Raw genomic sequence first — 25,777 nt, 5'->3', positions numbered from 1 at the left:
ATTCGTAATTAAATCCTGGTCCATTATCTGTCTCTCCTCACTTGACCTTAGTTACGCAATGTTATCAGGAAGTTTAAGGCCCATGGCACTGTTGCCAACCTTCCTGGATGTGGCCGCAAGAGAAAGCTTGATCGAAGATTGCAGTGAAGGTTTTTTTTTATTTTTTGTTTTATACAAGATTGTCAGAATGGTGGAGAAAGCATCTCAATCAACTGCCAAACAGATTCAAGCTGACCTTTAGACACCAGGTACCACAGTTTCAACTCACACCATCTGTCGTCAACTTAATGAAAGGGGTTTCTATGGTAGGAGACCCAGGAGGGCCCCACTGCTGAGAGAGAGACCTAAAACACACCTGAACAAGCCAAAAATCCTTCTGGGAGAATGTCCTGTGGACAATTCGAGTTTTTTTGGAAAGCACATCGTCTCTATGTTTACAGAAAACAAAATGAAGCCTTCCAAGAAAAGAACACCTTCCCCAGAGTCAAACATGGAGGAGGTTCAGTGATGTTTTGGGGTTGCTGTGCTGCCTCTGGTACTTTGTGCCTTGAATGTGTGCATGGCATCATGAAATCAGGAGATTACCAAGGCATTTTGGAGTGCAATGTTCAACCCAGTGTCAGAATGCTGGGTCTCCGTCGAAGATCATGGGTCTTGCAGCAGGACAATGACCCCAAATACACTTCAAAAAGCACCCAGGAATGGTTCAAGACAAAGCGCTGGAATGTTCTGAAGTCGCCAGCAATGGGTCCAGATATAAATCCCATTGAACACCTGTGGGGAGATCTGAAAACAGCAGTTGAGAGGAGGCATCCTTCAAATCTGGGAGAACTGGAGCAGGTTGCACAAGAAGAGTGGGACAAACTGCCAGTAGAGAGGTGTAGGAAGCTCGTTCATGGCTATAGGAAACGTTTGACTGCAGTTATTTTGTCCAAAGTCTGTGCTACCAAATATTAAGTCAAGGGTGTCAATAATTTTGTCAATCCCATTTCTTTTTATTTTCTGATTTAAAAGGATATATTAAGATGTGAATCAAAACAACGGTTCTGTAATATTAACAGTGAAATAAAGAATTGTGGAGACCAAATACTTTTGTCAGTTTCAACTTATTTTGAGAGAAAAGTGTGAGTTATTTGAAAAAAGTGCAAGGGTGCCAATATTTTTGGCCACAACTGTGTGTATATATACATATATATATATATATATATATATATATATATATATATATATATATATATATATATTGTTACGTTTGTGAGGGTAGAGATACTTTAGACCAGGTAGATTTGTGTTGGTGGCATGCTCCGACTGTCGTGAAGAAGAAGAACCACCACCATGTAATAAGTAGAGGACCTGTTTAGCCCGGATGTCGGATGAAGTTGTATATTTGTCCCCGTCACGAGGGGGCAGGGTATGTTATTTAGCTCAGGGATTAGGTTAAGTAATTCCCTGTTCGTCGTTCTCTATGGGATTTATCCTTTATCTCTTTTGGAACCGCACCATAGACACTAGCGCTGGAAGTGCCCATTAAATTGCACTAATAACAATAAAAACCAACCGGTTTTGAGCACTGCCAATGGGACACCACCAGCTACATCACCACGAAGGTCGAGCAGGCTGAATACTCGATTTTTGTTGAATGGTCGAATACACGAAGATCGAATACTCGATTTTTGCATCTGTTGGTGAAAGGAAAAGCGTCTGTTTGTCTGCTTGGCTTCATTATAATCCATCTTCTAATATGAGGTGCTGTTTATATATTACGTATGTAAAGAGGGTGGAGGGAGTTGATTTTATTTAAATTAATTTGGGGAAAAGGAAGGTAAGAATAAATGATACCGAAGAAAAAGGAGGGTGGTAGAAGAGAAGGGGAAGGATGACGGCAAAATGGAGCAATTCGATGTAAGAGAAGGGGAGAAGAGAGAATGTCAGGGGGATATGGGTTGGGAGAAAGGGATTCAATAATGCGTAGATAATATTGTGATGGTTGTGAAACCCCAGGTCAAGGACGACGCACCAACATTTAAAGTATAGACTTTGTTATTTCATCAAATTCTGTTTAGAATAGGCTGTATTCATGTGGATAGATATGCATTGCGACTGTTAATTAGGTAAGTGTGTTATTTCTTCTCTACATTCTGGACTTAATCCATTTCTCACACACCACACACGGACTCACCATGACAGCCCCAGGTACTGCTCTCATTTACGTGCACATGGCAGAAAGCAATTAATCCTCTCTCACACACAGACTTGCCACGACAACCCCAGGTGCTAAGTTTGCACATACGTAACAGAAAGCGGTTCAATCATCTCAAAGCAACAGGCACATAGGACCTCCCCTTTCCTGAAAGCTTCACGAGTTAGCCATTTCCAACACATCACAGAAGCATGGTGTGTGTGTTCGCTTTTTGCTATATTATCTTGCTCTTTTTCGCTTTTTCCTCTCTTGTTCTCAAGAGATTGATTATTCATTATTACCTCTCTTGTTCTCATTGTTATATCTCTCTTTCCTTTGGTCTGCTCGCTTTGCATCACCTCGCTCGCTCCTCCAGCGCCTTTCAATTACGTTTCACATCTTTCTCATCTCCACACGGCCACACACCTTTTGCATCTCACCCCGATGCATCTGCGCTTCAACCCGGTTGCCTCACCTCGTTATCCAGCCATATCACAGCTCCTCACATCGCTGCTAGCCATTCTTCCACCACGAACTGCCGCATACCATTGCATGCAGCCATTCGTACCACCGGGTGCTAGGAGGGAGCATAAACAGAGCAGAGGAAGGAATTTGAGAGGGAGCATGAGGAGGTCAACACAAGGACCATCAGGCCAGACTATTTGGTGGTAACAACTCAGTTGGGTTGTGAACTCAGGCAGCACAGGTGTGTTGGTCACACAACAGACCCCACCTATTTATTTATCTCCTTTCTCATTCTTCTTAACCCTCCCCCCATCTTTCACTTTTTGTGTCTCCAGCACCATATAAGTGTACTGGTGACAAGTGATTGGCTAAGGTTCCAAGGGTTGTGGTAATGTAATGTCATATGTGTTATAAATAGTTGCCTGTAAATACTTGCTTGCCTGCCATTGTATATACTTGCCCCGAATACAAGCTTGTAACTGTCTTGCTTTATCCTGTCATGATTGTGCCTGAGGGCGATTGGCCCCAGGCTAATTGGTCTCTGATAGACGATAGGGTGGGGCGCATAACATTGGTTCGCTCGGCCAATTAACATCCATTGCGTGGCCGTCCCCATCTGCTGCAGTCATCTAACAGGTATGGTAAACCGACACTGGGTGCGTGGATCGAGCCAGAGATGAGTGTTGCGGACGGCGTCCCTTGTCTTTTTATAAAAGCCTCGGACTCTCTGAGTTATCTGACAGCGACGAGGTCTGTCACAATATGTAAATGGCACTTGGGTTTTGCAGAAAGTCCTTGAAGCTTTATGATCGTTGAATCTGTAATGAGTGATCAAATCAGATGAGATGTTTGAGTGACATCAACTTACTTGGTGGACATCTCCATTACAGAGACGGAGCTGGAGTTCCATGCACAATGGAAGGGCCGGCAGATCATGGACGAAGTTGGTTGACACCGTTGGCTCCTCCACATTGCCTGGAGCCTTTACCATATGGCATGTATGGTGAAGGCAACTCACTGGCACCCTCAGAGGATATGGATGGATTTTTCAATCACATGGATAACCAGTGTAGCCCTGCATACCACCGTGCCAACATTCACAGCTATTCATGTTCAGGACATGGTGAGTTTTTTCAAAAATGTAACTGCCAATTAATTTAAATAAATTGGCAATATTGGTGTAAAATGCATATTTTGACAAGGGTTTGATTATGAATTAAATCCATTGGTTGCATCAATACTGAGGAGGAGTTGTGCTTTGATATGATGCTCTTGTGGATTAAAGCAGGAGTTTGGAATTTATCAATGGTGTAAGCACACTATGGCCTACTCTTTTTAAGTCATTGTGATCATGGGATCTTTAAAATCCTTCGTAACACCAGCATTACGGTTTATATTTGGGCTGGGAATCAAACACAGACTATACAACTTAAGGTTAGTATTCTGCCTCTGAGCCATAAGATAAGGACGCTCATCATCATCATCATCATCATCATCATCATCATCATCATCATCATCATCATCATCATGTACCATTCCCTATACAGAGTGTTGGTGCTGCCAAAGCAGTTACTAAAGACTACAATCCTGGTTGGCTGGTCACTCAGACTCAGGAAGTCAGGGAAGGAATTTGGAATTTGTTCAAGGTGCTGGAGATAAGTATAGCTCGTCTACTCCTTGCAAAGGACACCATGGGATCCTTAATGTCCACCATCAATGCTGGCAGACAGGGCGCCCAGTTTAACGTCCATCGGAGGGACGGCACACAGCTGTGTCTGGATTCAAACTCCATCTACGGAGCTTAGAGGCGAGTGTGCGTACGTGTCGGGCATCCTGCCAGCCCGATACGGACACGAGATAAGTTTAAAGTGAAATTGGATAGGTGACTTTAGTTAATAAGCAAAGGAAACTCCAGATGGCTTGGACGAGCGAGGAGATGGGAAAGCATTACAGGTCTCTTGTTTCCTCCGTACCTAGTTATGTTTATGTGCTCCATACAAATCTCCGATTACTGGATATCATATGGGAAGCTGATACATATTGTATCATGTTCACTTGGAGGCAAAATCATCGGATTAGCTACTGAATTGGAAAAGATCACGAATCAAATCAAACAGAGGGTGAGACATCAGCTGTTTGTTTGAAATCATTTTGTAAAGCTGGAAAGCAGAGCAGGATCTTGTGGATAAGTGATGAGAAACATAAGTTGCTAACATGTCTGAAATTAAGACATATCAACTGCAACTGAAAAACATGCAAGATAAATAATAATGGAAGCTATGCTAAACTTTCCATTCTCTTTCTTCACTAGGATCTACAATATGCCGGCCGCATTTGCTAGCGACGCCAATGGCACTGTCATGGCTGGATGGAGGGAAAGCATTGGCCGGAGGAGCAGGACCTTGGGGGTCCCACTTTGCGAAGCCACCTTTTCAGCAACATGTCTTACCTGGTCCCTATGACTTCATTAACCTGTCCACCACAGCTTCTGCTAAAGATATTGGGCTGAGATCAAGCATCGAGCTTGGGGCCGCATCGCCTATAATTCATGATCGCAAGACAACACCACATCCTGGATCTACCCAGAGGGTGGGGTCTGAGGGAGGCGAAGAGAAAGAGTTGATGGAGAAGGGAAGTTTTCATCTGAATTTTGGCTCTGCGCATGGAAAGAAGGTCGAAAGCAGCACTCGACATCCCATACCATTCTTCCCGACGTACGTTCAAGGAGAGTTTGACTACATCGGTCATGGAATTCTGGCTTCGCAATCACCATCCAACTTTATATTTAAGGGAAGAAGTAAAGGAAGCGATGAAATTGGTATGTTTTTCGAATTTGCACCTCTCATTCATTTTTCCTTTGGACATTTCATCTGGTTTACAAATCATGATCAAACTAAATTTGAGGTGTTCGATGCGAGACAGCGAGAGGATATGATGATGTTCATCAAAGGCTGCATCAAAAGTTTGACATTTTTAAGGGCAGTCAGAAAGTTATTTTTTCTTAATATACTGATTCATCAAAATATAAATTGCACTATTAGTGCTTCCTGTGAAATACTTTTGTCTATATGAAAGACAAACTTTATAGCTCTTCATACAATGTCGAAAGCTCCTATATGAGTTTCAATGTTACATTCATGTCATTGCCTTCTAGAGACATAATATTAACAATTTTTGTATTTACGAAGTCTGTGCTCGTGGAAGAGCTAGAACACATAATGGACCACAATATATATCAGAACAAGAAGAACATAGTAGAAAGATGGAAGAATGAGATTGGGCATGGGGAAGACTGGGCATGGTGAGGAATGAGACAAAGGGCAGGGGAGCAAGACAAGGGGCTATAAATCATTATCTCGATTAAGAAGGCTCTTATTCAAGTAGAACACAAAATACTGCATTGGAGTCATCAGAAGGAACCCGAATAAGTAAAGAGCAAAGATGGAGTCATCAGAAGGAACGCGAATAAGTAAAGAGCAAAGATGGAGTCATCAGAAGGAACCCGAATAAGTAAAGAGCAAAGATGGAGTCATCAGAAGGAACGCGAATAAGTAAAGAGTAAAGATGGAGTCATCAAAAGGAACCCGAATAAGTAAAGAGCAAAGATGGAGTCATCAGAAGGAACCCGAATAAGTAAAGAGTAAAGATGGAGTCATCAAAAGGAACCCGAATAAGTAAAGAGCAAAGATGGAGTCATCAGAAGGAACCCGAATAAGTAAAGAGCAAAGATGGAGTCATCAGAAGGAACGCGAATAAGTAAAGAGCAAAGATGGAGTCATCAGAAGGAACCCGAATAAGTAAAGAGCAAAGATGGAGTCATCAGAAGGAACCCGAATAAGTAAAGAGAAAAGATGGAGTCATCAGAAGGAACCCGAATAAGTAAAGAGCAAAGATGGAGTCATCAGAAGGAACGCGAATAAGTAAAGAGCAAAGATGGAGTCATCAGAAGGAACCCGAATAAATAAGAGCAAAGATAGAGTCATCAGAAGGAACCCGAATAAGTAAAGAGCAAAGATGGAGTCATCAGAAGGAACCCGAATAAGTAAAGAGCAAAGATGGAGTCATCAGAAGGAACCCGAATAAGTAAAGAGCAAAGATGGAGTCATCAGAAGGAACCCGAATAAGTAACGAGCAAAGATGGAGTCATCAGGAGGAATGTGGATAGGATTTGGATTTCAGCCATTACTCCTCTACCCTCAAACCCATCCAGGCGCAGCCAAGTGAACCTTCCAGAAAACTTCCTGCAATAATTCACTTCTCCGGGACAGATAGATAAAGAAAGAGAGAAACGAAGAAAAAGCAAAAATTTGAATGAATAAAGAGAAATGTGAAAAGGTATAAAGAAATGTGAAAGGAACAAAGATGTCGGAGGAGCCCGGATGGATAGATTTCAGCAGTTACTCCCCAGGCTCAAACTCAACAACAGGTACAAGCTACCAGAGGTCCATCAGCGGGGAAGCAAAGTCCACACAGCATCAGGAAATAGTACAAACATAATCAAACAGAAAACCAAATACTGCATTGGAGTCATCAGAAGGAACCCGAATAAATAAAGAGCAAAGATGGAGTCATCAGGAGGAACCTGGATAGGATTCGGGTTTCAGATGCTACTCCACTACCCTTAAACCCATCCAGGTGCAGCCAAGTGAAATTGGGGTTGTACTTCAAACTTGAAGGTGGAAACAACAAAATGTTGACAAATTCCATTATTCTGATACTAGTAATATCTATCTATAATTCCAGTAATCTCTGTGTGTTTGTTTGTTTGTACGTTTGTTTGTTTGTCTGTGACCGCTGTTTCTCGACAACCACGGGTCCGATATACTTGAAACTTGCCAGGTATATTGCTGGGGACCCGAGGATGTGCCTTTTCAAGGTTTCATATTAATCGGACAATTACTTACCGAGCTATGTCCAAAAAACGATTCAACCAATCAGAGAGCAGCGAGCTATCGCGTGTGCCGAACGTGGCGAACACACTCTGCCTCGGATGGCACATTTGAGAGCGTATTCATTTATTTCCCGTCGGCAAACTATGTTGGCGCTATGTTGGCGTTAAACGATGTTTTAAAACTAATTAAAACCCCGGGGGGATTGTCACTGTACTCGCAAGCCGTTCGCCGTTCGCTTTGGCGTTGCGAATGGACCAAAACATTTCATGAACCAAACCATTTCATGTAAAGCGTTCGCCGTTCGCTTTGGCGTTGCGAATGAACCAAAACATTTCATGAACCAAACCATTTCATGTAAATAGAGGGGGGGATATAATTTTAGATATAGATATAGTACGGGCATGCCCTAGTACTAGTAATAGGCATCCCCTACTATCCTTGACCATGTTGTGGAGCGTCGTCCGACGCCCTCGTGTGAATGAGATGAAAAAGGACTCCACTGAAAGTTCCGGTCACAACAAAGTTCTGGAGAATATTTTAGTGCTCATTATCTTCTATGTTGTCTCCACACAAGCATGGATACCACATAGCAGTAGGCCTTCGACATTTTCAAACAATTTTGAATTTCACATGCAAGTATTCTTGAACAAGCTAGTGTTTCTTCCCAGTAAATCATTTCATGGGAAGTCCTGGGAAATTAGATTTGGGATTTCTACCTTTTCCTGTTTTTTTTGGGTTCGGCTTCAGAAAAATTGGGCTCAAACCATCCGTAGTGGCAAATGCAGATGCACTTCCACTTGTGTGGCGTACTCTGCGCACCTCCTTTCCCAACACGAAGGAAAGATTCATCAACCTGGATTTTATGCCTTCAAGCCATCCCACAACTAGGTTCACTCAATAAAAAATGTGTGCAATTGTAAATGCTAGCTTCCTACAAAGTTACATGATGATTGGATGGGAAATAAGACAGGCGTTCCAACAATTCCATTTTCTGCAGGCATGGACATGGTGTTTGACATAGCAGGAAGAATTGGCCTCAACCTCACTTCGCTCGTCTTCGACCGAATGAATTACTCGACTCACTGCCTTCCTCTACTGGGAAAATATAATGGCATGGACACATGTTTTCCTGAAATTAGAGCTCATCAGCATGGGAAATGCACTCCCCCATCCCCACAACTGACGTTCATGTCTATGTATGAAAGAAAATCCTCATGGCTTCAGCAATTCTTAGCAGCAAATTTGTCAGGAACCAATGAAACCAAAAGCACTGATTTACTTTGTATTTACATGAATAGCAACAACATTATGGGACTATGGACAAATGGAGGTAGTACCGGTACTTCAGACTTGAGGTCAAAGCATTATGACGCAAGCACTCAGGTGGAAACACCAAAAGGCTGACAAATTCCGTTTGTCTGAACAATTAGGAACGACACAAAACTATGAATGAATGATCGTTTTAAAGGCCATTTTTCCCCGCGAGAGTGGGGGTTAGCCTTGTGGGCCCCATGACAATCATCGTTCCCTATTTGAGGCAATGCTTTTATGGCCGGATGCCCTTCCTGACGCCAACCGTTAGTCGCCTCTTACGATGCACGCAGGGATACAGTGTACCTATTCTAAATTGGGGTACACACCGGGATCATTCATCTCAGCAAGCTGGTACTCAATTTGCCGACCTCTGAGGGATGACAAGCTGAGTCAACTCCCCTGGTGTTAATTCAGCGATCCACTGGGATTCAAACTCAGGATTCTAAGATCCCAAGCCGGCACCCTAACCACTAAGCCAACACCAGGCAATAACGACACAAAACTATAAAGAAGGATAAACAAAATGGTGGTCTTCACCCCAAGTCTGACTGCACGGGTGATGTCGTTCTGCTGCAATGTTTTGTCTCATTGCTTTTCTCATGATGTTGGCGCACTGACAGACATGTGAAGTATGTTTTGGTTTACCATTAAGTGGAAGGATAGACCCTGGCTTGAAACAATTTATTTGCTATAACATACAGATCTTTTTAAATTGAAGACTCTATTTGTTGCTTCTCGATCTTTAGGTGAAAGCAGAGAATGTGTCAACTGTGGAGCGACGTCCACCCCTCTCTGGAGGCGTGATGGCACCGGTCACTACGTGTGCAACGCGTGCGGCCTTTACCATAAAATGAACGGACAGAACCGGCCGCTCATCAAACCCAAACGGCGTGTGGTACGTGGGACTTCCTGGGCCACAAGTTATTGCGTGATGGACCATAAGTGATAGCTAGGCTAGGCAGGCTGCCATGCGTTACACAAGGCCTAAATAACCTGACAATTGCATAATAAGAGAAGTTGGCAAGTCACTACTGTTGTGTTGCAGGCATCAGCACGACGGGCCGGAACGGTTTGTACCAACTGCCACACAACGATCACAACCCTATGGCGTCGGAACGCAGATGGAGACCCTGTTTGTAATGCTTGTGGCCTGTACTTCAAGCTACACAATGTACGTCCTACAGACTGCCCATTCATCTCCACATAGAGAACTCCATTATATCTGCAAGCACATATTGTTTTTTTGTTGTTGATTTTAATCTTTAATTTCATCATCTCATCGGTGTTCGAGTTTCCTTCCTCTCAACAGAGTTTTGATTTCTAAGGAAATGAAGAGTATCGATATTTACCTCTGCTCCCGAAGCTGGACGGAAGTTATCTTTTCACCCCTGTCAGTCTGTCTGTTTGTGAGCAGGATAATTCAAAAAGGTATGGACAGATTCGGACGAAACTTGGTGGACAGGTTTGGCGTGTGACGTGGAAGAGTTGATTCAATTTTGGTGAAGATCCAGATCCGGACACTAGATTTTTAAAGTGATTCTTCACCATTGAGTTATAGGGCCAAAAGCTATTGATAGCATGATATTTCGAACAGTTATGGATGGAAGTCAGACGAAACTTGGTGGATGAGTTGGGTCGGTGACAAGAACAAGCACATTCGACTTTGGTTATGATATGGATGCAGATACGGCCTATCAATGGCCTACAAAGCATAAATTGTTCAGCCTAGCGGAATTCTTCTACCAAGTGCCGTTCTAGTTCCATTGTGATATGATAGACCTGGGGGTTAATGAGCCTTTGCTACCCACACATTAGTCTGGGTTTTTGGTACCATTCAGGTCAACTACGGCAAACTTTGACCAAAAGAATGATGAAGCAGGCATTTGAAATGTTGCCAGGGTGTCAGCACATGTACTCGGCAACGGTTGCTAGAGTGAGATGTGAATGGAAGAAGTTTCAGGAACTGAGTGGTGCGCTGATGAGGAGGGGAGTGTCGTTGAAGCTGAAGGGAAAGGTGTACGCTGCATGTGTGAGAAGTGTTATGATTTATGGGAGCGAGACATGGGTAATTAATGTAGAGCAGCAACGAAGGTTGGAAAGGGTGGAAATGCGAATGGTTCGACGGATGTGCGGAGTATCGTTGAGAGAGAGGAAGACAAATGATGAATTGCGAAAGATGATGGGAATAGAGCCTGTGATTGATGCTGTGAAGAGGAACAGGTTGAGATGGTTTGGTCATGTGTTGAGGAAGGATGAAAGTGACCGGTTGAGAAGAGTGATGGAAATGAATGTAGAAGGAAGTAGAGGACGGGGAAGACCGAGAAAGACTTGGCTAAAGGTGGTAGAAGAAGAAATGCGGGCAAGTGGGCTAACAAGGGGAGATGCAGAAAATATGGCAAAATGGAGAAGATTGTCATGGGGCCCGCAAGGCTAACCCCCGCTCTAGCAGGGAAAATGACCTTAAAATGCCTGTTGTTGTTGTTGCTGGTGGTGTCAGCACATGTCCACTTATTTTTTAAGCAAGTGCCACGGCTCAGGGAAGAGCAGAGTCGGCAGGAATTTGGACAAAGTGGAGAAACAAGAGTGCAGGAATGCATGGATGTACCACGGTACGAGGAAAGGAGTTTCAAGTGAAGAGGGATTCAGTAGGTGAGGAAAAGCTTATGCAGTAACAAGAGATTGGATATACAATGAGGTGTCTGTGGGAAGCAGAATTGAGACCTGGACAGAAGAGCACAAGACCACAGGCTCACAATGATGCTTCCACATGCTGGAGAATGGGTGATGAATGAATGGGCATGAACATTAAGCCATGAATTAGGGACAGCAACTTGATAAGGTTTTCTAATGACTTGGGTGAGGGAGAGCGAGGATTAAGGTTAGGTTTGGGTGAGGAGAGATGGGGAAAGGAGAAAGACCAGAAAAGAATCATTAAAAGGCAATAAGGCCACCAACTTGCCTCCGGTGAGTGAGAAGGCCCTGAGACTCAGCCACTAGTTACAAGATGTTAATGATATGTAGAGCCTTCGACTCCAGAATCTCAAAGGAGACAAGGTAACAACTGTGTTCAAGGTCGTGAGTGCAGGTGTTTTTGAGACTCCTTCTCCCACATGCTGACAACAGAAATTGATCGGGGGACTTGCCAGATGGTCTTTATGGTAGCGAAATATTAAGTGCCACTTTCCTGCATTGAACGAAACGGCAGAGGATATCTGATAATCAGTTCAGGAGGGGAGCATAGGGGCGATACGGGGCATAGGGGCGAGGGGAGGGGGGCGATACGGGGCGAGGGGAGGGGGGCGATACGACGCCATCTTACGACGCCATCGTATTGGCGTCTGCTGGGCGAAGGCGAAACAAGCCGTCCGCTGATTGGACAGGCGAAGGCGAAAGCAAGCCGTCCACTGAGTGGACAATCCAGAGCATGCATTTGTACCGGTGTCGGCGATCGTTGTTCATATACGCACTCTTCATTCTCATCTTTCTTCCTAACTCTTACTCGGACAAGCAAATCCCCAATGCCATCCATAATGGTACACTCTATCCATACACCACATCCTCCCTTCCGTGGATGTTCCACGGGTTTCGGCTAGTAGATACTATTAGCTGAGAGTTTGGAAAGCAGTACAGGGTGTCGGACCATAATGAATGCATGGGAAACGTTCACGTTGATGGTGCTGCCTCTGAGGACATCCATTAATTGTTGACATTATAAGAAGTAGCACGTTCAGGGTGGACTGACCTCAGTGGAAGCCAAGCTGATGATAAGAGTTCAGAGAGTTGGAAAAGAGATGGATGTTGAGGTCTGCAGCAATGTTTTATTCCATTGTTTACGATGTTGAGCGACTGTCAGCTATTGAGAGAGTCGGTTTGTCGTCATTCTTATGGACCCCAGGTGGTAACATTGGCAAATTTCCATGGTGCTGGTAAGTGGCTTTCAAATATAGACCCGGAAACAAGCAGATAAAAAGGAATATGACAGCGCAGATAAACAAGTCTTCAGGATTAAAGGACTGACAGTCAGATCCAATAGTAGTGGAAGAGTTAAAAGTGGTGAGGAATTTCTTCAACTTGGTAAGAGGATGCTGACATGCTGGAGGGAATTTTCAGTAGGAGGATGGGAGGGATTGGGCGAGGAGTAATGATTGGTACGGGAAGAGAGGAATTTAGGATTTTTGCCTTTTCCATCCTTTATGAGTGAAGAAACACAAGGACCTTGGATGCAGGAGGAGATAATTTGGCCCAACAAACCTACACTACATCTACACCATATCAATTCAATCTAACAGTATCAAACTCAAACACATTAGGTTTTATCAGATGAATAAACGATGGACGTGACCAATTTCCAAACAGTTTTTTTTCCAGATGGTCAAATATCTGAAACATTTTGTGTGATTGTCACTGTCCACAAGCTAAATGCAATTAAAGGACATTTTGCTTTACGTTACATCTGAAGAACGGCATACTCCAACGACATGCACTGCATCAGAATGGCTGTTACAGTTGCATTTGACTCCATGGAGGAACAAATCCAGAACCAGATAGCTCACAGACGAATGCGTACTCGTTGAGCTGTTCTATTGACTCTCAAACGATAACACTCAATATGTATGTGTATATATATATATATATATATATATATATATATATATATATATATATATATATATATATATGTATATATATATACATACATATATATATATATATATATATATATATATATATATATATATATATATATATATATATATATTGTTGCGGATATGGCATTTGGCCTCCATATCCGCTTGTAAATATTCCCCTATTTCCCCAATACTCCCCAACTATCCCCAATCCCCCATTCCCTAGTCCCATTGCCTGTAAATAACACTCTGTAGAACCGACCTTCCCCTTTTTCCCCCATTAAATGTCGTGCCCAGGTCCACCGCATCTCACGTAGACAACTTTCGGACATCTTGCTAGTTATTCTTAGTCTATGTCAGTTAAGGACTCGTTTCCATTAATTCTGACTCTTCGTTGCACCAGAATGTGATTGTATGGCACCAGTAGTGAGTTTAGGACCTCCCCATACCTCCTCCCATCTTCCCCATGAAACAACAACAACAACAACAACAACAACTACAACAACAGAGGAGATTGGGGGCGGCGCGGCGCGGGGAGTGTGCGTCCTCACTCCGGCGTGGTTAGCCGCCATTGCCCATGCGCTCCACGGGGTTACCACGAAGGGGCTGGCTGTCAGCTCCTTGTCAGGGGCGGAGCCGGTAAGCCCCCCGCACCCAATAAGAAGGGCGGACCGATTCCATCTGGGGCGGAGCTAACTAGCCGAGGGCGTGTCACTCCCCGCCGGATATACGCAGTGACTTACCGGACGTGACGTCAGATGCGCCCCCAGCTTGGAAAGACAAGTCGCGACCTCCGAGCGCTGAGCGAGCTCCACGCATCGACCCGGTATTGCAGTACCTCCGAGAACGGTGCACCCCCTCCGAGAACGGTGCACCTTGAGCCATCGACTACCCGCCTTCCTTGCCATCAATCCCCGTGTGAGTCAGTTTTGTCCCGTTTATCTGTCGTCTGTCAGGGCTAATATAAGACCGTGTTTAAGTGCCCACCTTACTATGCTGTCCCTCTCATCCCTGTAATCTAACGTTCCGAACTAATATAACCTCCTCCGGAGGTCTTGAGAACCGTACCCCTGGTGTCGTATCATTTTTAACCCAGCCGTTGTGTCCTTTCCATCATTGATTTAGCATAGCGCGACTTCGTCAACGTTCGAGTATAATCGGGTAACTTGTGCGGACACGGCGGCCATTCCGCTCGGCCCACCATAACATCAAAGTCGTGTCTGTAACAATATATATATATTATATACATATATATATATATATATATATATATATATATATATATATATATATATATATATATATATATATATATATATATATACAGTGGTACCTCGGCTTACGAGTGCCCCAACGTACGAGTTTTTCGGGATACGAGCCGTCGCTCGGGCGGTTTGTTGCTTTGGGATACGAGCCGAGATCCGATGTACGAGCTCAAAAAATTTATTTTTTTGAATTTTCCGGTTGTGGCTTCCGGTTCCGGTCACGCGGTTATCTTGCCGTGAAAGCATCTCTGCTTGGATATAAAACACGCAATCGTCGAAATACATGAGCGAGGAATCTCCTTGCTCCAGCCGGTGACGTCATCGGCGGGGATCCCCGCCTCCAGAGTGGCTGGTCACGTGACCGCCAAAGCGTGTCGCGCGTGCGGGTATAATGAGCTACACCTGTGGATCACGTGACCACGGAAGCACGCCTCGCTTGAGAGGCATGGCTTTCGGTTTGCGTTTTGCTTTATAAGGCGCGATAAATGGGCTTTTGAGTGTTAGCGGTTCATGGCGTTGACGGTTCATGGCGGTTCATGGCGGTTGACGGTTCATGACGGTTCATGACGGTTCATGGCGTTGACGGTCAAAAACCCATTACATCAATTTTACCAGGCACTGTACAGTAAGTACAGTGGACACCAAATGCACGGTGGAAGGCTAGAAGTAGAAGATCGTCCAAGACAAGTGAGAATAAGCCATACTTTGGAGGAGATGACGTCATTCGCTGGTCCGATAACCAAAGATGTGGTATAAAAAACCAGGTGAGCTAACAATGCAGCAATGAAGGAATTCGGCCAAGGCACCGGCACACAACGACCTACCTACATCGAAAGACTCAATGCCAATGGTGACAGAAGCCAAGACGGCCGGCTTAAACACCGCCGAAAGACCACGGTGTACCAACTTACGATGCAGAACATCTTGCACTTAATATGATGACAACAGGTGCCATCCTCTGACGTACCATTACAGGTACAGGTACAGTACACGTGAGCACAGAGCAAAAGTTCACTGAAACCGAGATTAAGAAAAAAGAAAAAACACCTCGTGGTCCGTGCTCGATATCCGAGTTTCAATCTTTTCAAACACATGATGCTCTCGGTCACGGTATCTCCTGCGAGCTGCTTCTCCTTCAACCACACAAACAACAACTTCTCCATATCTTCATGGATAGAGGTCCGGAGCTTTGAAATAATCGTAACGCCCTTGGCTGGCGTTATAGCCTTTATGGACTCCTTCTGCTTCAAAATCGTACATATCGTAGAAGGAGTACGATCGTACTGCCTCGCCAAGTCGACAACACGCACACCTCACCTGGCATGCTCTTCTCCTCTGCTTAATAAAACCAGTTTATTTCTTTACATTCTCTTGTATTATGTACAGTATATACGAGGTCGTGCTTGTTTATACATTATTTGTTATTTATAAAGTACATTTTTGTTATTTAAAAGCACCTAACAAAAAAAATTGGTGTTTTTTTTTTGAGGCTGGAACGGATTAATAGCATTTCAATGCATTTGAATGGGAAAATTTGCTTTGACTTACGAGCGATTTGGCTTACGAGCTCCGTCACGGAACGGATTAAACTCGTAAGCCGAGGTACCACTGTATATGTATGTATATATATATATATATATATATATATGTATATATGTATGTATATATATATATATATAATATATATATATATATATATATACTGTATATATATATATATATATATATATATATATATATATACTGTATATATATATATATATATATATATATACTGTATATATATATATATATATATATATATATATATATATATATATATATATATATATATATATGTATGTATATATATATATATATATATGTATATATATATATATATATATATATATATATATATATATATGTATGTATGTATATATATATATATATATATATATATATATATATATATATATATATATATATATATATATTGTACCGGATTTGAGAATTGTGGTTGTTTTGTTGAGTAAATATCACCCTCCGTAGTGTAAAGAAAGGTCAAAGGTCGTCCGTAGTTAGGCCATCGCAACACGTAGCCAATCATAAGTTCCCTCGGTAGTTATGTCCTTATTCTATGTAGTTGAAGGCTCTGTTTCCCAATTAGTGACACTCCATTGCACCGAATTAAATAAGATAGATCCCTCCGACATGGCATCTTCCAAGTGCCAGGTTTATCCACTTTGCCGCATTTTGACTCCTTTAGCCACTTTGCTGCATTTTGACTCCTTTAGCCACTTTGCTGCATTTTCATCTCCCGTCCACTTTTTTGCTGCATTTGACTCCATTACGCACGAGGTAACCTTGGAGAAGAAAGGCGTGTCTCCACCTCGTCATAGAGGGGAGGAGTGAGTCAGCCCCGCTCAACCAACCAAGAACAAGGGGTTGGGCTTGGAGAGGGTGTGGAGAGAAACATCGAGGAGCTTCGCGAAGGTTGAAGGGAGGGGCATATATAACCCGCGGTGGCACGGCCCCCAAGAGAGATATACGTGCGACGATTGTGAGAGCAGCAGGTTGAAAGGAAGAGATACGTGCGACGATCGCGCAGGCAGGAGATTGAGGGAGAAAGATGCGTCAGACGATTTGGAGAGAAGGGGAGGACCAAAAGAGCCCGAGGCGTGCAGCGACAACCAGCCCCTGCCGCGTGCAACGAGATACGTGTGCCGACGTCGCCCTGCTCGCTCCCAGCCTGAAAAGGACCGGCTTGCTGTGCGCCCTGCCAAGCCTTCCAGCTTGTGGTTCGACCTTCTTCTCCCTCCAGCCAAACCAACCTGCAATTTCCCCATTCGTGTGAGTCTGTCTTTGTTTGTTCTGTCCTGGGTTAAGTAAGACTGTTTATAGATAAGTTAATATTGCACTGTGTCTCCTTGCTCCTGTCTGTTCAGTTATTTTCTTATCCTTCCCATTCTCCTTGGTTATTTTTGGTCTTGTAAATAATAGTAATAAATTATATTTGTTCTTCCTACCTTCGTCTTCTTCTTCACATTCGGTCGCTTTAGTGATTTCCTTCATTGAATACCTGTGGCACGATTTGGCCAATGTTCAGGATCGGGTTAGTCTCTGCTAATGGCTCAAACGTCGGGTTGCTAACACCGCTCGGCAATTATAACATCTAAAACCGGGGTTCGAGCGGTACTTGTCTCCCTAGTCTGCGGAGGGACGGATAAAGGTATTCGGGATAAACCCTGGACCCATAACCCTGATCCGTTCCATCCCGCGGGAGAGCGTTACAAGTACCAGGACCGGGGAGACGGCCAGCTTAACAGGACAAGGGGCTAATCACGCCTTGCTAATGGGAGAGCTGTCCCCCGTATCCGTAACAATATATATATGTATGTATGTATATATATATATATATATATATATATATATATATATATATATATTGTCGCAGACGCGGTTTTAGATGTTATTTTACCGAGCGGTTGGTATTACCACGTCCGAACAGTTACTCCCCGATTAGAACCCGATTCCACCCGACGTTGACCAGATCGCACCGCAGATATTCAATCGGGAAACCTCTAAAGCGACCGAAAGAGAATGAAAAGAGAAGAAGACAGAGTACGGAGGAAGAACAGATTTATTATACACACACAAGCAATGGATGGAAGAAGCAGTCACACAGCGAATCGTTAACTTAAACTATTCATTTTACTTAACCCCAAGACAACGAGTAGGACAGACGACGTTCACACTTACTCGGGGGATATTGCAGGCAGGTAGGGCTTGAGGTGGATTGCTGGAGAGGGAGGAGGGTCGGAGGCAGCAGCTCTCAATTCCTCGCGGTTTTTGGCGGGAAAACCCTTCGTCGCGTATCCGCTGCCGATGCTTTAGACATCACGTACTGGCTCGGGCACACCTGCTCCTCTCCTTCTGGTGGAGCCGTCTCCCTCCTTTCAGCGCGTCTCTCCAAAGCTGGTTTCCTTTCCGAGTACCTCTCCTCTTTGGCTTGGAGCGTTTCGCATCTCACCGCTCCTCTTGGTGCCGCCTCTTCGCTCCTCTCCCAGCTCATCTGGTGAAGCAGTCCCTTACAGTCGCTTTTATCACCTCGGGCGGAATCAAGCCGCCGGCTGCGAGGGCACGCCTACCGGGTCGCTCACCGCGGTGCTGATTGGCCATGCGACCCTCTGGCTCACTCCTCCCCTCTATGACGAGGTGGAGACACGCCTTTCTTCTCCGAGATTAGCACATGGGCAATGGCAGCTTGCGGGATTGAACACAACTCACACCCTTTTGAAAGGAACTTTGGAGATCGGAGATGTTTGGGGAAATTGCAAGGGCCTACGCTTATTTTGTTTGATACAATGCAAAGTCAATCTAGTGGGAAACACATATTTAGCCTACATGGAATAAGGAAATACACTATTTAAAAAGATATATCGTGACCTGCGTGTAAGTTTCATGGAATTAACTAGGAGGACGGCTGCGACCATTATTTACATTATGAGGGTGTTTACACATAACAAAACCATACTTTTTTTACATTAGTTACACTTCCTCCAAAATTGTTACACTTCTTAAAAACCGTTACACTTCTCAAATTCGTTACCCACTTCTCAAAACCGTTACACTGCACCCTCCTTTCTTCAGGCCCTGCCTCGGGCCTACAAAACTTTAACTTAGTGTGACACGTAGGTGTAATTCCCTCTACAATTAACCTGACCCTGAGTGTGACAATCTTAAAACACAAATAAGTATGTCCCCCTATTGCATTGCACCCTGTCTAACAGACTCAAGCCCACAGCTAACCAAATTACGGAATTATTCTCAAACTATACATTTACGGTGGGGAGCATTATTTACAATGACGTGATTTCTTATTTACAACGCAACCCAGGACCTGTGTTTTTTTTTTTTTCTCTTAGGGAACAAGAAAAAGAAATTCCTGTTGGGAGGGAGGAGACAGCACGCATTGCATCGATGCACCAGTACCAATACCACCAAAGCACCCAAAAGCACCCAAAAGCACCACAAAGCACCAAAAGCACCACTCGGTGCGCAGTCACCATGGTTCTTAATAAACACAACAAAACAACTGGTGGTGGTCTTCACTTTCTCTGCTGGGCCGATGTTCTTCCCGACGTCTTCTGGCTTCATGCGGCCTATTTGGACATAATAAAAAGCACAACTTGTGTTCGTTTTTATTTAGGGCCTCAGGGGCCAACTAAGGGTGGTCCACCTGTTTGGCATAGGTGCCACCTTACCGAGGTCCGCAAGCAAGATTCCCTGGCCACTATGGCCGGTCTCCCACAGAGGTGCCCTGCCCCAGAACCCGGGGTCCATCAAGTGGTACTTGGCCGCAGAACAGCGGTCCATAAAGTGGTACATCAACGCAATGCATGCTGGTTCTGGGAATCTCAGGCGCACAATGGCCACCTCACACACGCTCCCCTCGGCACCCAATGGCGCACAGGTCATGTGGGAGACAAAAGAAAGACAATTGAGCGAGGGGTAAGGTCACAAGGGTACACGTCAATAAGGCAATGCAAGGCGAAATGCGTACGGAGGGCGAAGTGAGAAAGCTCGTCCCTACCGTACGTCACCCCCCTGTCACCTACACTACCCTTGCCCTTACCCCATATGTACAAGATCTACACATTACCAATTCGTCACTACTGTCGCGTCTTCCCCATATTTCCCCTATACCAAATTCGTCTCCACAATCCCTCTACTTCAAAATTTGCCATCACCAAATTCATCATCAATCCTCATAAGGAGGCAGAGATGGAATTACGCACAATGTCACACCCACGTCATGATGCGTCTCACAATCCAAAACATTTGCACAGTAAAAAATAATCAAAACATGGCATGGTGTGGAGTACCTGTCACCTCAGGTGAGTGGATGCAGATGGTGCGAGGAGATCCTTCATCCTAACTATCCTCTAAATGATTTTAACACACTTTACACTACCCGGAGTCTCTCCCTGCCAATCCATTGGCCAACTTACACTATGGGTTCTAAAAACCAATTCCCATTGACCAAACTGTGGTGCTTCTCAATTTGGGGTCTCACTCCCCCGATTCATCTCCCGGTGCCTTCGCACAATTTCTGGGCTGCGACGTGTAGCTCTCCCAGCAGGTCTACCCACCTGCACACCTCCACCACTGCAGTTGCCACCCGAGCTTACCTAGCTCCTCACCCTAACCTAACTAACTGGGGAAGGCCCTCTCCTGGCTCTGTCACCCCTTGGTGCCCTCTGGCACTGGGCTACCCGGGTCCGTCCTCCGGATCCTCGGGCCCCATCCACAACAACTACTACCGGCTCCCAGAGCCCACCTGAGGCCTCACCTGGCCGACATCCTCACAGTGGTGGAGCGCCCAACCAACTACACACACTAACAGGCTACACGCCCAGCCATTTCCACAACACTAATGCACCCATCCAAAGACCATTCTTTCACCCGCACCACAGATGCCAATATCCAACCACAATTTACCTGTACCCTCTACCTAACACTTACACTACCCGCCCCGGGTATCCGTGATGGGGGTCCACTCTTCCCCCATTCACACCTTCGCACCATCCACTCCACTCCACAATTTCCACCATACTCACTCCACGACCATCCATTCCTATACTCCATACCATTTATTCCATACACCTGTCCTTCATTCACCTGTCGTTGCACACCTGTGCAATCCTACCTGGTGCCACCTGCACCCTCCTCCTCTTCCTGGACCATTTGGTCAGCACAACACGCAATCACCACTACTCCCTCATACACTGCTCCATTCACCTGTTCAGTTGCACACCTGTGCAATCACACCTGTTCAATCACACCTGTTCAATCTTCAAACACACGGCATCATCTCAGCTAACTACTCCCCTCTGAAACTTGCGCTTCCCAGTCGTCCCTTTAAACTATTGCGCTCCCTCGTCATTATCATCCACACTAAACTACCTGCGTCCCCACTACAGGTATCAGTCACTTACTAATCTTAACGTCACCTAATGTCATCTTCGCTAGATCCCTAACAATATAACCTAACCCACCCGGGCTAGTTTTCACTGCCATAAACCCATAAGCTAGTGCGCATTTGCCCCACGTCTGTGAGGGATGGTGGATTTGCCATCCCACCACATCAGGGGTCTCTCACTATAAATTTTGTTCGTCCAAATTCCAACCAATTCAAAAATTTTCCATTTACTGCCAATTCTACCCACTATTATAAATTTCGTATCAAATCACTACCATCATCATCACAGTCCACTATATCCTAGCCTCGGTGCGTCGTGACATCATTAAACTCGGTTCGTAAAGCCGAGCAATGAATTCGGGTGGTTTGGTCGCCTGCAGGTTGAATCCGTCCGGCTTTCGGTTCAAGGGAGGTGGTTTGGTTGGGCCGAGATTCCACGCACCGTCTCGGCGCGGCACCTTGCGGTCCCGGGCCCGATGGCTCAATCTCCCCCGGTCGGAACCCCGTACCCACGAGGGGGCACCGTTCCGCTTCCTCCCACTCGCCCTTGAACCGGACCGGTCGCCTCGCCCGACAAAGCCCGGACTCGACCGTGCGGGGCGGGGCCAAGCCCGAATCGGCAACGACGCTTCGAAGAGAAGCGACGCAGCATCGATCCGCGCCGGGCCTCGCACCCAACAAAGCACCCCACGCCCCGAGTGCTCGCATCGGCTATCCGTCGCCCTAACCACTAACCCGGTTACCGTCGATGCTTCACTTGCATGCTTACAAGCATACGCTACCCCTTTCACCCTCACAAAACCTGGCGTTCCAACGCCGTCCGTACATTCCACCAACGCTCTCCCTGTTACACACCACACTTCTCGCGCACACTCTTGCGCACACTTTGGTCCACACCTCTCCTCCGTTACGTCCTCCGTAACACTCACCATGGGCGTGCACTCTTGCATCCACCCACTAACGCGCTCGGATGGGCTCTCCCACACTCGCGCCATGACCAACTCAGGTGTGCTTCCTCGCACACGTTCCACCACCACCTTACTCTCCGTGTCACACTTCGTACACCCCGACGTGCATTCTCGCTCGCACTCGGTTTCACACTCGCGCTCCGATGTGCCCTCTCGCACCTGCGCCATCACCAACTCACTATTCGTGTCACACTCCGTACACCCCGACGTGCATTCTCGCTCGCACTCGGTTTCACACTCGCGCTCCGATGTGCCCTCTCGCACCTGCGCCATCACCAACTCACTATTCGTGTCACACTCCGTACACCCCGACGTGCATTCTCGCTCGCACTCGGTTTCACACTCGCGCTCCGATGTGCCCTCTCGCACCTGCGCCATCACCAACTCACTATTCGTGTCACACTCCGTACACCCCGACGTGCATTCTCGCTCGCACTCGGTTTCACTCCCACACTTTATAACACACCCACTCGCCGACGCACACTTTTTCCTCCCACGCGTGCCATTTCCACTCACACGGGACCCTTCACCAACGCCCGGATGCTTCCTCGATCCCAAGCGCGCGAAAATTCTTTTGTCGCCAAACATCCTCTTCCAAAATCTCCCCGCACAATACACAACAGCACGACTCACCTGGGGATCCTTTTCTCCACGCGAACCTGCAAACTTCCATTCGGGTTAAGCACAGCATCGTGATGTGAGCAGGGACTTTGTACATAATCCATTTCTCCCTGCAATTCCCGGGCTACCTCCGTCATCTCTTCAATTTTAATTCCCAGCACTGCTTTTTCTTTATTCACCTCGACGACCGCTGGCTTTAATAAAACACCTTCCTCTACCTCAGCGGTCGCCGGCTTTTCCAAACCCCGTGTCGCGATTTCTACCCCCGTCATTGTACCCGTGCTTTCCTCCGCTTCGCTCAACCAGCGCTTTTCGACCCGCTTTACCTCCTCATGCACCCCTGGGACCCTTTCGCCCAACTTGCGGTCTCTGTCCCTCTGCTCCCTTTCCTTCCTATCGGCCCTCATTCCGTTTATTGTTGCTTCAATTTGGTTCCCCATCTCTCCCATACTGCTTTTCAAACCTCTAATTTGGTCTCCCAATTGCTCACTATTCTTTTCCATAAGGGCCTTCATTTGCATCATAAAAAGGTTCAAATCCACCAGCGGCGCTGCTGCTGTCGCGGGCGCGGCAAAATTTGGTGCCGCTACACCCACGTGCGCGAGGACGCCATTTTGTGCACCTGATACCCCCTCAACCGCCTCCTCATTGCTCTCCTCCTCCCTTTCATCCACATACATTTCCCCTAGGTCCTGGGTCGATTCTACCCCGTCTATCTCTCCCACCGGCATCCCGTCGCCTTGACCAGCCATGGCGCGATTTCAAAATTCGGGTTTTGCTTTAAAACAAAACAAATTTCGTCCGCTCCAAATTTTGACCAAATTTTTTCTAGATGTTTTTTAAAAAATTTGGTTCGGGCCCCGAATCTCACTCCCAGACACCAATTGTTACTTAATAACACAATTGGTGTTCCAAAATTTGGGCCTAACAAATTTAGTCCCAGGTCCGAATCCAACTCCTGACAACCAATTGTTACAGACGCGGTTTTAGATGTTATATTGACCGAGCGGTGGTGTATTACCAGAGGTGGGCGGTCCGCTTCGAAAGTCCGCTTATCCGCTTATCCGCTGCAGCGGACTAACGTTTTCGAAGCGGATAAGCGAATCGGAACAACCCCCGGAAACCGAAGCGGATAAGCGTAAGCGGACTACCGAAAAATTAAAGCGCATCGCGATTCGCCAAATCAGCTGTTAGCCTGAGCCGTTACTCTAGAATTGTGAATATTTATTTAAGTGAATAATAAGTGAAACCCTAACAACTCGGCTCTTGCGACATAACGCATTATATCATAACGTTATGTTCACGTCATGGTTTACGACATGGTTGTAACATAACGCATTACATCATGACGTTATGTTCACGTCATGGTTTACGGCATGTTCACGACACCATGACGAATAAACGGCAGTCCGTTGGCCCGCCATCTTGTTGACTTGTTTGTGTCTGAATAACCAAACGTTACAGCTCTCGCCCAATCTCTTCCCGCTCGAGTTCCGTGATGCTTGGGTAACTCTATTTCTCAGGCATAACACGCCGCTCCCGAGCTCTGCCTCGGTCGAGGGCGTGTTCAGCTACGGGTCGGACATCCTCAGGCCTAAGAGGTCGGCCCTGGCTGCACCGAACTTCGAGGCCCTCGTCTTCATGAAGGGTAACCTCCAAATCCTCAAGAAGGCCCACGAGGTGGAGGAGGAAGACGAGGACTAGTCAACAGACTGCTAGTGCTAGTCTGTTGACTAGTAGACTCTCTTGTCAAAGAAAGGACGGGCAAATTGATTTTTCTTTAATGTAACTTGCATATATTAAAATTATATTTAAATTAACTGTAGAGTAGAGTAGAGTCGAGTGGAAAACTTTATTTCAATAAATTTTGAATAAATTTTATTTAAATAAAAATGTATATTTTTGATCTTAAAAGCTTTGTTTGTCTTTGTAGTCGTTAGAAATGGCTATTTAGGCTTAAAAAGCATTAAATTCCCTTTAGAAACGTCAAAAATCGCTTTAAAAACGTCGAAGCGCTTTAAAAAAATCGAATCGAAGCGGATAAGCGGATAAGCGGTAAGCGGACTAAGATTTTCGGCCGCTGAAGCGGATAAGCGAATCGGACTACACGGGCTGGCGGAGCGGATAAGCGGTAAGCGGACTTAAAATTTTCCGAATCGCGCCCACCTATGTGTATTACTGCGTCCGAACAGTTACTCCCCGATTAGAACCCGATTCCACCCGACGTTGACCAGATCGCACCGCAGATATTCAATCGGGAAACCTCTAAAGCGACCGAAAGAGAATGAAAAGAGAAGAAGACAGAGTACGGAGGAAGAACAGATTTATTATACACACACAAGCAATGGATGGAAGAAGCAGTCACACAGCGAATCGTTAACTTAAACTATTCATTTTACTTAACCCCAAGACAACGAGTAGGACAGACGACGTTCACACTTACTCGGGGGATATTGCAGGCAGGTAGGGCTTGAGGTGGAT

The 25,777-nt window shown here is 45.5% G+C and overlaps 1 protein-coding gene across 2 annotated transcripts in view; it reads left to right on the top strand.

Moving 5' to 3' along the window:
* LOC137425626 (GATA-binding factor 2) overlaps window positions 1-25,777 on the top strand; it is a 73,719-nt gene that overhangs the window by 39,566 nt on the left and 8,376 nt on the right. For both annotated transcript variants that reach the window (XM_068114232.2, XM_068114231.2), the window contains exons 2-5: window positions 3,535-3,767; window positions 4,956-5,462; window positions 9,597-9,745; window positions 9,896-10,021. In XM_068114232.2, coding sequence (XP_067970333.1) covers window positions 3,560-3,767; window positions 4,956-5,462; window positions 9,597-9,745; window positions 9,896-10,021 — 990 coding nt within the window. In that variant the 5' untranslated portion in view covers window positions 3,535-3,559. The remainder of the gene's footprint in view (window positions 1-3,534; window positions 3,768-4,955; window positions 5,463-9,596; window positions 9,746-9,895; window positions 10,022-25,777) is intronic.

Source organism: Myxine glutinosa, chromosome 4 (assembly GCF_964187855.1).
Source record: "Myxine glutinosa chromosome 4, kmMyxGlut1.1, whole genome shotgun sequence".
NCBI lineage: Eukaryota > Metazoa > Chordata > Myxini > Myxiniformes > Myxinidae > Myxine > Myxine glutinosa.
The sequence above is the reverse complement of the archived record's forward strand: the minus strand, read 5'-3'. Positions and strand labels throughout refer to the sequence as shown.